At 42.7% G+C, this 12,704-nt stretch overlaps 1 protein-coding gene across 2 annotated transcripts in view; it reads right to left on the bottom strand.

Moving 5' to 3' along the window:
• The window catches only part of LOC110507061 (latent-transforming growth factor beta-binding protein 4), a 74,703-nt gene extending 62,768 nt beyond the window's left edge, over window positions 1–11,935 (bottom strand). For both annotated transcript variants that reach the window (XM_036965105.1, XM_036965106.1), the window contains exons 1-3: window positions 11,077–11,935; window positions 7,436–7,506; window positions 2,170–2,473 (exon numbers count right to left, since the gene is read on the bottom strand). In XM_036965105.1, coding sequence (XP_036821000.1) covers window positions 2,170–2,473; window positions 7,436–7,506; window positions 11,077–11,363 — 662 coding nt within the window. In that variant the 5' untranslated portion in view covers window positions 11,364–11,935. The remainder of the gene's footprint in view (window positions 1–2,169; window positions 2,474–7,435; window positions 7,507–11,076) is intronic.
• Window positions 11,936–12,704: the final 769 nt, after the last annotated feature.

Here is a 12,704-nt window from a genome sequence, read left to right as displayed (position 1 = left end):
GTACCTATTCCATCAATCTGACCAACAGCAGCACAGTGTCGCAGATTACATGTAATCCTGTAGAATGGCCATAGTAATGCATACATACTGTACATTATCAGACTGCTTTGGTTCACAGTAAACACAAACGTGCTCCCATTCCATGGTTCGAGTCAAAGCAGTGTCCTAATGCCCCCACATGGTCTGAGTCCCAAAATGGCTCCCTATGTAGTGTACTACTTTTGACCAGGGGCCATAGGGCTGTGGTCAAAGGTAGTGCACTACACAGGGAATAGGGAGCCATTTGGGACAAAGCCACAGAAACGTGATTAGTTTAAATCCAACATACGGTGGTGTTGAAGCCTGCAGAGATCAAACTGTTTACATGGATGAGGAAGCAGGGTTAGTGAAATGTGAACTCAGGAATGAGACGAGGAGCAGAGCCAAAAGACGAGAGAAAACGCTCCGTCCTTTCCAAGACACATTAAATCACTGCTGGGCTTAACTTCTCCACTGTGTTTTTTTCATCTCCAGAAGACATGGTTTTATTGTACGCAGACACAAGGTTCAAATGAAACAACGCTCCCTTAAATCTTTTTGAAAGACTGCTTTGTTTGTAGTGATGCATGTGACATAGGGCGGTGATGCTCTAGCTTTGGTTTGCCACAACAATAGAAGACACAAAATCAAGTAGTAGTCACAAAGACATTTATTATGTTGTAAATGTCAACAGACTTCGTGTAAAAATGTTTTTAAAAAAAGAAAAAAACTATGCTGAGGTCGCCACTGCAACAACATACAATTTCACCATCAACATCATCAGAAACGATTACGGTGATTCGGTCCAAATTCCCACAGAGCTGGACGCCTCAGGCCCTCCAGTGGATCTCTCTTTTGCAGACATTGTTTTTGCTGCTTTTGTGAATGAGTAGCAGTGGCTGCTGGGGGTTGTAAAGGGAAACTCTGTTGTCTTCATTAGTCCTAATTGGAGACAGCCTGTACGCAGCTAGGGGAAATGTTCCTCAACTATAGGAAACAGCTCGACTGTAAGTGACTGGCTTCAGTACAGTTAGTGTTAACGCTATAAAGTTCTCCCTAGAACTACATGTCTTGCAGGGTATGCTGAACGAGGCAGTACGGTGTATACATTAAATAACTAACATGGTATACAATAAATACATTTTTAAAAAATTGTATTTTTAACCAAATTTCAACAACGCTACAAGACGACTTGAAGAGAATAACATTAATAACTATTGCAGCCTTTCTGAAACGATGGGTTTGCGACCCAAAAGGGTGCATGTTTTTATGAGCATGGTCCCAGGAAAACAGAATGTCTTATTTGGGTCCCAGGCTGAAAAAGGTGAAGAACCCTTGAACTATTATATGAATGATGAACATTAAAAGTTTCCAACAGCAGTCGTCCACCAACAACTTTCACATTTTGGCAAAAGACTTACGGAGACTAAAAGCTTTCTTTTTAATTTCAGAGCATAAATATACAGTATATTATTTTCAAAGGTAATCCTCTTGCATGACTTCAAGGGCTGTTTGGTCTTTTTACATGACTCACTCTGACCATTGTCTGCATAATTAACGGTTTTGAAAATAAAATCCTAGGACCCCTTGTAAAAACCACATTTCTTTACTATGAACAAGAACACACGCACATACACACACACTGGCTCCATTTGCAGTACAGTATTAGTTCCACTATTATTTACAGTAGATTTGATTTGGAGAACAGTTCCACCTGCTGACTATCCTAGGTAACTTCACTCCACAGTCAATTTTAATAGAAGCTTTCTTTCACATTCCACAAATTTAAGGGTTACCTCTTTATCAGTTGAGTCCGCAAAATATTGTCATAAGTCTTATATTTTATACTGTACTCTATCTTTACCCCTAGGCTGGCACTGAGCCAACCCTTTCTACCATTTGGCAAGGTGCCCTCATCCCAACACCTGCACTGCATCAGCTGGACCAAACTAAGCGCTACAGACACTCTGACTCTGCACCTGTGGCCCACATGCTGGGCTAACCCAGGCCTCTGACTGGAGACTGGCACATCAAAGCCAGCAAACTGAGAGGAGGAAGAGGAAATGGAGGAGCAGAGAAGGGACTAAATGGCACAAGCTGGTGATGCAGTAAATCAAGGCAGTGCACAGCAAACAGAAGTCAAAAACTCACGTAAGAGGTTTCCAGCGCACAGTGCTGACTGGTGTCCCCTCTGTCCTCCATGCAGCTGTGGTCTCAGTGGGCACTGGGGTGGTGTTGGGGATGACGGTGGTTGGTGAGAGGGTGGTGGTTGGTGAAAGGGTGGTGGTGGTGCTGACCATGGGGCTGGTGGGGCGCAGGAAGGCCCAGGGTAGGCCTACGAGGCCATAGGTCACGCTTGCAAACTCACAGCGGGCCCCGTAGAAGCCCGTTCGGCATTCACAGATGTTGGGCTGCCTGCACACGGCTCCGTTGTGGCAACGTGGAAGGCATCTTGCTTCAAGTAGGGGGAGAGAGAGGAGAAGGTTCATAAAACCAGAACAGTGGACTGTGGTTGAGAGGGCTAAGATGCTAGAGCAGAAACTCAACCGTAAGAGGATAACTGCTTCGACCACTTTGTGCGGCACATTTCACTATCTCAATAAAAACTCAGTAGGACAAACAGCTTAATGTGGACTGTAAATGTGGACTTAAACAGGTAAAACAGCCAATGGTGGAACGGTCAAGATTTCACTCCCCTGAAATGAACTAAGAATGAAAAAAAGAGGAGAGGAGGGCGAGAGCCATGGTCCTGGATACAGGGAGGGGGTATTCATGCATACACGATGCAGGCCCCCCACCCCCGGTCCCAGGCTCTTGGTTTCTCCCATCATCCCTGGCTGGGCGCCATTGTGCCCGGGTCGAACCCCCTGGAGGGCTCCAGTAATGGCCCATTGGACACAGACAACAACAGTGTATCCCAAACCCAGCAGCTTACCACAAATCTCCTGGCCGCCTCCATGAATATCAACAGCGATGGGCACCGCTTACTGACATTTTTTGTCAGGGGTTGTGCATGGAAACCCTTTTTATCCGTGGCTTTTTCGCACGAAGGCTAGCACAATGTGACCAACCAGAAGTGAGGCTCAAAGTGCACAGTGGACTGAATCTAATGAAGGGCTCTTTTCAATCAGATTGGCTTCAGGCGACATCCACATAGCGGCTGTTTTGGTGGTGCTGGACGTGGAACTTCGTAAGGGCTGCCTAAAGCACGAACGGCGTTATACATAATGCGGACGTTGTCATTGGCTGCACTGAGTCACATTACAGTTTTGTTTTCAATTGCTGACAAGCATCGGTCAATACTGAAGCCACTTTTTTCCAAAACTCTTCATACAGTCTGCATTACCAACATGCATCTTTGCCAAACAGTTCATCTCACCTCCAAAACTCACTCAGACCACCAAAACACTTCATACATGTCTCAAAATAAGCTTGTTCGACCAGAACACTGGCAAAAATTCTCACTCAGAAAGCGTACATTGTCACTCATAACACACTGACCTAAAAAACACTAACAACAGGGAGCATTACATAAATGATGAACTCTTTGAAGTTTGAATTATTTTTCACATAAATCAGCATTTCATTATAGAATAAGAACAACACCTTTTCACTTTATTGACTGTACTAAAATATATGTGTAACAATAATGAATAATAAATGCAGCAATTTGCTTCAATAACCTTTATTTTTTCTATATCTTTGCATGTAGTAATTTACTACATTTAATTTATAAAAGGTTGAAACAAAAAACAAATTCCTGAAATTCCAGGGCTGCAATAATAATTACAAAAAACAGCAACGTGTAGTATAATCACTCATACTGTACATTACAGTGAGGGTTCTAGTTCTCATCAACATGTGTAGTATAATCACTCATACTGTAGAGTACTGTGAGGGTTCTAGTTCTCATCAACATGTGTAGTATAATCACTCATACTGTAGAGTATTGTGAGGGTTCTAATTCTCATCAACATGTATAGTATAATCACTCATACTGTAGAGTACTGTGAGGGTTCTAGTTCTCATCAACATGTGTAGTATACTCATACTGTACAGTACTGTGAGGGTTCTAGTTCTCATCAACATGTGTAGTATAATCACTAATACTGTCCAGTACTGTGAGGGTTCTAGTTCTCATCAACATGTATAATATAACACTCATACTGCACAGTACTGTGAGGGTTCTAGTTCTCATCAACATGTGTAGTATAATCACTCATACTGTCCAGTACTGTGAGGGTTCTAGTTCTCATCAACATGTATAGTATAATCACTCATACTGTACAGTACTGTGAGGTTCTAGTTCTCATCCACATGTATAGTATAATCACTCATACTGTAGAGTACTGTGAGGGTTCTAGTTCTCCCTCTCTCCTGCATTTGGCCACAAGTTCTCATCAACATCACATCTTATGTCTTCTCTGGCAATGTAACTTGGAAAGTATCTTCAGGAATGTCTAATCCAACCCTGCCACTCTACTTTCCCCACCAACCGGTCTTCCTTGATCCATGTTTCCAAACTAAATCATTCCGAAGCCATCCTCTTTTGCCTGTTTGGTAACGAGACTACAAACAGGACACTTGGGTCGGCTTTCAGCTGAAATTGCAATCAGCTGTGTTTGGAATGATTAAATATTCTGCTAAAATGTTCTATATGTTTCAATCTGGTTACAGCAGAAATGCAATACATTTGCCATCATTCTGTTTTGAATGTGTTTTTGAACAGTATTGGAAACAATGTGTTTGTATTTGAAAACATGTGCTGCAAATATATAGTTTTGCAGGTGGTGGAGTATGAATGAGAACAGAGTTCATGGATTTTGGAGAATGTGGTCATTGGATGCATTTTGTGTGAAAGTAATGAGAAATTATTCACAGTTTGGTCCACATACACTTCTGTTTTGACCAATACAAGTTAGCAATTGAAAAAAACTAAGAGAAATCCCATGCAGCACTGCTTACAAATGTGAACACTGGAATGTGAGAATGAATCTACACCTCGATTAGGATTATAGAAATCCTCATTATTTTGTTTAATGATTTTCAATTTGAGGGTCATATTTCGATATAGCCTACACTTTCTCATTCTGAACTTCTAACACGAGTGGGACAGGTGTGGTTTCATGACAAAGATCAGAAGAGCAGCTGCTCACCGATTCGACAGCTCCAACGCAGTTCCACCGCCAACAACACCAAAACATCGGCTATGTGGGTGTCGGCTACCACTGGTTAACGCTTGATCTGAATGAATCTAGGCCTAAATCTGCTTCCACTTCAGAGTTTCCTTTTCAGTGTGGCTTTTATATTTGATCAATACACCTTAGAGGGGGAAAGGAAGTATGGGAGTATATTTGTGTGTGTGCATGCCTGCGTGTGTGTGCCTCTGTGGGTGCATGCATGAATGTGTGTGAGTGAGTGTGAGTTTCGCAGTGAGTTTGTGCTTCCTGAAAATGTGCAGAGCCGTGCTATGCAGGATAGCTGAGCCAGGTTGTTTTGACATGACACTGGCCCTTTAAATCGTCTGGGTCAAGGGGTTGGATCAAGTAAAAGTGTCCAATCCCTGTCGACAAGGTTTATGGAGGTGTGGATTATAATGATTACGCCATAGAGATGTGTTGGGAGACAGACATGAATAGGAGCTCTTCCTTTCTTAAAAGGTCCAAACCTCTTCTCATGGTGTGTAGACAAAGTAGTGCTCGCATTGTGTGTTGACAAAGTGCCTCAGAGTTACATTGCTGATCTAGAATCAGTTATGCCTTTTAGATCATAATTAATATGATTATAAGGGCTGGCGGGGGTCTGATCCTAGATTATCACTCCTACTCTGAGACGCTTTAAGAATATGGGCCCAGGCCTGTCAAGGGTTTAGCAAAAGGCCCGCTGGTCCAGGGTCAAGTCCAAGTTAGGCCATCATCACAGACCACTATGGCTGTGTTTGCACAGTCAGCCCAATTCTGATCTTTTTCCCACTAATTGGTCTTTTCAAATCATATCTTTTTCAGAGCTTATCTGATTGGTCAAAAGACCAATTAGTGAAAAAAGGTCAGAATTGGGCTGCCTGTGTAAATGCAGCCTACGACAGACTCTTCAAGACCAGAGGTGCTCAACACTATCAACACATGACATATTCACTTTCATAACATATCGAAACATATCGATACCGGACACTTTTTGCTGCACACTGCAAGTCGAAAGGTGTCCTATCTTAATTTGATCAATCTGTTGTTGCAGAGAATTTTCCTGCGCAGCAGGAAATGCAAATTGTAGTGTGGTCGAGATTTAAAAAGGTCAAATTAAGATAGTATATCTGTAAACTGTGTAGGTCTTGACCGGAATTCACATTTGCCATCCACACCCCCATCATAATCAGAAAATGATGATACAATGAAATCATACGTTCTCCAGATGTCTGACTGAGTGAAATGGGAGGAAACACAGGTTGGACTGGGTTCTGCTGATGTTGGATGTGACATTACAACTTCCAGCTGGGTGGAGAGAACATTCCATTGTCCTATAGAGCCTGATTGATGCTCGCTCACTCCTTATTAAACCAACTACTGACAGCTTGCCATCTATATTCAGTAGAATACTGGGAATAGATCAATCACAAGTACCATGATAGAGAGTTTTGTTATCAGGGGTGTCATGTACTCCAAAAATCTGAGGGGGCATAAAGTACGTGAAGATGGCTGGGGGGTGGTCCGGAGGGGGGCTAGGCCTGAAACAGCTTTTTCCTGCAATCTAGAGCCATAATCATTAGGTTTAATTCTATGTAAAAACAAATATGTATTTTTCTGCATATCTAAGCCTACCTCTTGAGCTGTCTGTATCCTCCTGACTGGTGGCTATTTATTTATTTATTTAAATAAACTAGTATACTTCTCTGCTAAAATCTGGGTCAAATAATAAAAGGAATGGCAGTCTTATTCAGAACATTTAGTTATTGCTAGCTTTTCTACCAACCTTGCCAGCAGGCATGCCAGCTAAGATAGAGTAGCTAGCTTGTTTATAACTCACTTGATTGATAGCCTGAAATGGCTTCTTGGTAGCTAGTTATGAGGTTGGAACCTATCTGGGCTAGCTTAACCCAACTTCATAAGATTGTTGGTGGTCAGTAGTATTACAGAGTTATTATATATATTTTGTTAACAGGACAAATCTGAGGGGGCACGTGCCCCTGTGCCCCCTATGAGCAAGAAAACTCTGGTTGTCATGGAGATATAAGGACAACCATCCCCTACTGTATAAGGCGGCTCCTTGCAACAAAAAAGATTTATGCATGATATTCCATTATACGGTATGACGAGATCTTTATATAATATTTCCCCAACAATGTGGAACAACATTACACGTTATGGAAGGGCTGACAGACCTGCTATGCTTGGAGAAAGGTCAGTGAACATGAGAATCTTACGTTTGGTGCATTTCTGAGTCTTGGGTGAAACGGTCCATCCGTGGCAGCACCTGTTTCCACATACGTTAGTCCTGCAGAGAGCAAGGGAGACAGATAGACAGACGACATATTAAAGATAGCAGAGTTTATAGGTTTAGATCACTGCAGCAGTCAGGTGCAGATTGTGACCAGAAATTGGCCCTGGCATTTCTAACACACCGGACCATTTTTTTCCTTAAGGCCCCCACACTGGACCATTTTTTTCCTTAAGGCCCCCACACTGGACCATTTTCCCCCTCGAGGCCGGAACAACAGCCCATTTGTTCCTTGAGGCCAACATTATTAGCCAGATAACGATAATTTTGTGCAAAAAAATCCAAGTTAGACAGGCCCACAAAGCTAAAAATAGATCAGCCCATCTGGCATTTGCCGAAATGCCAATGGCAAGTCCGCACCTGGCAGCAGTTATCACAGTACATAGTTTAGGCTGTCATAAGTTAAGGTTAAGCTTAAAGACAGGAACCCCACACACAAAAATCACAGACACTACTGCTTTATAACACAGTTCAAGGTCACGAATACAAAATAAATCACTTAATTTGATCACAAAAGGATCTAAACACGGTCCTATTTTCACAACTTCCTGGATATTCATAAAAAACTAATTGGGGCCCCCAGAAATGTACTGTTGCTTCAGTGTGAAACAGTTAATACCTCCTTGTCTTTACACTTGCCCTTTGGACGTAATAGATTCAGTTTGTTTAAAAGGGGAGCTATGAATATGAATGAGGGGCCATGGTGTGGTTGCCCTGGGTGAGAAGGGCCTCTGTCCGTCCTGTGCACAATGCATGACAGATATTGTGTTCCCACACTGGTCTGGCCGTATCTGTCTGTCTCTGGGCCAGCCACTTGCCCCTTCTGCTCCACAGATTGGGTAAACAAAACCGGATTAAGGGTCCTCTGCAGAGTCTCGTTTCTGGGGCACCCGCCTTTTTATCCAGGGGGCTTCTGGGAGAAGAGGCAATTAGCACGCCAACACAAGCCACGGTGACGACGCCCTCTTCAAAGTGACAGCTCAGCGTGACCCGCGCCACCAAGCTCCCCTTATACCTCCTTTGTGGGATTTGCTGATTAGTTACAGTTTTCTGGCTTTATTGTGTGTTTGCAAATAGTGGGCCAGGAGCCTCTTCCAAAAGGGTCTGACTGGGGGTCTGCAAAGTAGCAGAGGCAGGGCCCCTATTCAAACCCAGCAGTGAACTCACCCAGAGGAAGGTGAGCCTGTCTGGAGACTGAATGACCTTTGAACCCCAGGCCAAGGTGGAGGCTAATTCAGCAGATGTCACTGCCAAAACAGACTGTCAGACCATTGATGCGCCGGAATTACAACTATATCAACGCTAAATTGCGGATCTTTCAGTTTGGACACAATCCTGAAGACATTTTGTAAAGGATTTTTTTAAATTGACCAGCAACATCCAATCGATCTCAACAAAAGATGTGCAAACTTCCTAACCAAACCCAAACCCAAACAGGACTGTGACAGGCATATCATTGTTCTCTCAGACTGACAGTTACCGTCAGTGCAGGTCTTGAGAACTGAACACCACCCGGGTTCTTCCAACTCTGAAGACGTTTTTTAGATAGCAGCTAGTGGATGTGTGAACATTTGCACATGGCCTCATTCAACAGAGAGGGCATGGGTCACATGACAGAGGTCCTATATGACTAGGCACAGGGGAAGGGGTCAGCTGGCGATGGGATGAGTGCCGTTCATTCGGTGCGGTCAGCGCCTCCTCCTCCCTCGCAACCTGACAGCTGAATGCAGAAACCACTGAGACAAGGTGGAGGGGTTGCTTTCACCCCAAATAGGGAGTTGTCAGCAGCGGTGGTTGTGTAATGGAAAATTACTGGATGTTTTTTTTAAATCTCTAATAAAGTCTTAACGCGGTGCTGACACTGCTCTAATACAGTAGAATAATCCCCAGCCCTGTGTTTACAGAACTAAGTGGGACCTGTCATCTGGGTGGAGGAGCCACCCCATTAAGAGCCTGCATACTCACACTGCTCCCATCCACTGCCATAGGCTATCCATCTTTCTATCTTCAACCTTTTCTTCTGTAGACTGAGCACCGATTCTGAAGTGCCTGACTCTTAGACTTGGGCTTTCTATCCTCTCATCTTTGAGGATTTATTCTAAAAGGCTCAGACTGAATGCCGATTCTTTAGTTCTTGGGTCTCTCTGCTCTGGAACAGGACTAATGTTCTGGAACACGAGAGACTCCAAGAGCTTCTGCATTGAGGCATGTGTTGCGTTAGGGCCTATAGCCTGCCGTACAGTACAAGCACATAATGCTGCAATGTTTCAGAGGAGCTCTGTGGCTGTGAATAAAAAGGCTCACACAAAGAGAGTCTTAGTTACACACAGTCACACTCTATAGGCTCACTGCAGCTCCGCCAAGTCAATTCATGCTTTTGTTCTAGCAGAGTTCAGGGACTTGTCCCACTTCCCTCCACTTCACCCCCGTGAGAAGATCAATAATATATTTTACCATCTTAAATGACGTGGGGTGCTAAAGATCCTCATCAAAGAGGCTTTGAAGCGATGCCAGTTTCCGGGGAAGGTCGGTCGCTCACCTAAACCCGGGTTGAACTGCTGAACCACCACCCCAGAGCAGAGTAGAACCATGACAGTGTTTATTTTGGACATTTAGCCAGGCTCCTTCTGTGCATTGGGGCTAAATAGAGCCAGACTGTCATGGCCCCCAAAGAGAAATAGCCTGTTGGTGCTAAGTTAGTTGTGTGTACTAGTTTATCTCAATTAGTGAAATGTTTTTTCACTGACTGAAAACATATGAGTTGAGGCATCCAAATTAAGCAGTCTGGAAAATGGGAAGTAATGATTAATCCTGTTAATTGCTTAGAGAGCTTGTATCCTGTTTTACGCTCATGGTATGACCAGAAGTACTGTAATGTACTAATGCAATGGGATAATCAAAATTCCTACCCTAGCTTTAAGGATCAACATTTCCTCTGCAGGTCAGAGGAATACTTTACCGGATGATGTGTTGAGTCTCTAATCTGGCCAGTTCAGAAAGTGGCAAACTCCATGAACTTTGCTGTGCATAAAGTGCCATTTCCCAGTCCTGTGTGATTTGACTTTGGGTCCATTTATCACTTGTTGTCATGCACTTTCATCAAAGGGTGCAGTCAAGTCACATATAATTTACATCGATAACTCTTATGTCAAATAGAAGAATTTCTCACAATCCAAGAGGGACTTGTGCAAACATACATACCTGTGTACATTTTTAGGATGGAATGACATTGGATTGTGGTCTACCATTTTGATGGATGATTGAAACAGATCACTTGAAGGAGGCTACCCATCTGAAAGAAATGTACTTTAAAAGCACAAGTCAATATTTTCTAGTAGCCTGACTTTCCAGAGGACAATAATTGGCAAGCCATTAGATAAAATATTAAACCCCCAAATGTGTACCGTCTTAATCAAAATGTTTATGAAACTATCAAACGACAAAACGACACTGAAACATGGTCTGTTTCTCTATACTATAGGCTACGTTATGTAGGCTATTGTAAAACACCTGCTTTTGACTGTCGGGCTCCGGAGTTGTAATCTACATTTATCACTGGCTACTCACCCATTTAACTGAAGTGTGACATTAGTTGCGTATTTCCAGTATTTCTTTCCATTAAAATGGTACTGTTTCTGTTTTAATTTGGGTTTTGAAGTCGTCGTCATTCTCCACTGAGTCTGATAAACTTGATCATTCACGGTTGCGTGTTGGTACCTGCCCGCCGTTCGCCTCTGCATCTCGTGCCCTTTACGGGCTGAACGCCTCACTAGTGTCCCACATTTCGAAAATGTAAGAAATACAAGAAATGTCACTCCAAGAACGAAAAAGTTAGCATATCTCCTGCTTGACATCTTTAGAAGTCTCTTCTGCGTTACAAATCGACCCTATAAATAATCCAATTGCAACGGAATCACCAGGAAATTGTTAAAAGAAAAATACAATTTAAAAACTAAGAAATAGAAAACTATTTTATGCAATAGGTGAGCCAAAACAAAACAATCATATACAATTTGAGCACATGTCTTAGTTTGGCCTATTTTTGCAAATGCAGTTAATAGGCTAGATCATTTACTTTTCAAATAGAAAATAAACTCGACTCTTCAGACTCCACTATTAGTTCTTGCATTATTCGGAGCCTACCCCATTAGAAAATGGTAAAGTCGGTTTAAAGTTCGCCTTAAAAACTTTGAGCCAATGGGATAGGAGTTCTAAAATATAAGGACAGCACAGCCAATCAGATATGTGTAGGACCAGCGCATAGACATGGAAATAGAGGGGTGACCACCACAGCCTACATCAGAGTCTGCCCTGTGTCGAGGTTGCCAGCATCCTCGAGGACGTTTAACAATAATCCAATTTGCAACAGCACACTCAAATAGTATCAATAAGATTCAATAAGCAATTGGTTTATTCATTTTAGTCATTTAGCAGACTTACAGGAACAATTAGGGTTAAATCAAATAAAGTGCCTTGACTGGAATACAGTACTGTATATGTGTATGAAGTAGGTAAAACGGTATGTAATCATTAAGTGCCTTGCTCAAGAGCACATCAACAGATTTTTCACCTAGTCGGCTCAGCGAGTCAAACCAGGAACCTTATGGTTTCTGCTCCAATATTCTTAACCACTATGGTACCTGCCACCCCATCATATGTTTTCTTTCTCAGTGGACCTTTATGATTTGCAACATGTCTGCTATCATGCCTTGCAGTGATTACACATTAGAAAGCATAACCTCTCCCTGTGCGTGTACTTTGCGTTCTGTCCTCTCCCTGTGCATGTACTCTGCGTGTGGATAAATAATCAATCCATGCTATTAAGGGCAGCAGTTTTCTGTCATGATGCATGGTGCACTGGAATGTAAACATACACAAACACCACCACCAAAAGGTTGAGCGCTGTCCCATTGATTCCAAGGATGCCTTATACCTCCTGGAAAAGGATGAGTTAATGAGAAGGTAAGGAAACCAAGTGTTGTTTTAGGTAAGATGTTTGTCAGATCTCCATATTTGACTATGAAAGTTCATGGTTATAACAGTTCGATCTTTGCTCAGACTGAGACAGATCGGTTGTATCTGAAATGTATTGAACCCCCCCCCCCCCCCAAGCAGAAACATGTCTTCCACCATTGACTTGGTGCTATTGAATTTGAAATAGGACAACAATTTGCGAATGTGCAGAGGTGAAGGGT

The sequence above is a fragment of the Oncorhynchus mykiss genome, chromosome 27 (genome assembly GCF_013265735.2).
Source record: "Oncorhynchus mykiss isolate Arlee chromosome 27, USDA_OmykA_1.1, whole genome shotgun sequence".
NCBI classification, from domain to species: Eukaryota; Metazoa; Chordata; class Actinopteri; order Salmoniformes; family Salmonidae; genus Oncorhynchus; species Oncorhynchus mykiss.
This window is presented reverse-complemented; position numbering and strand designations above follow the sequence as displayed.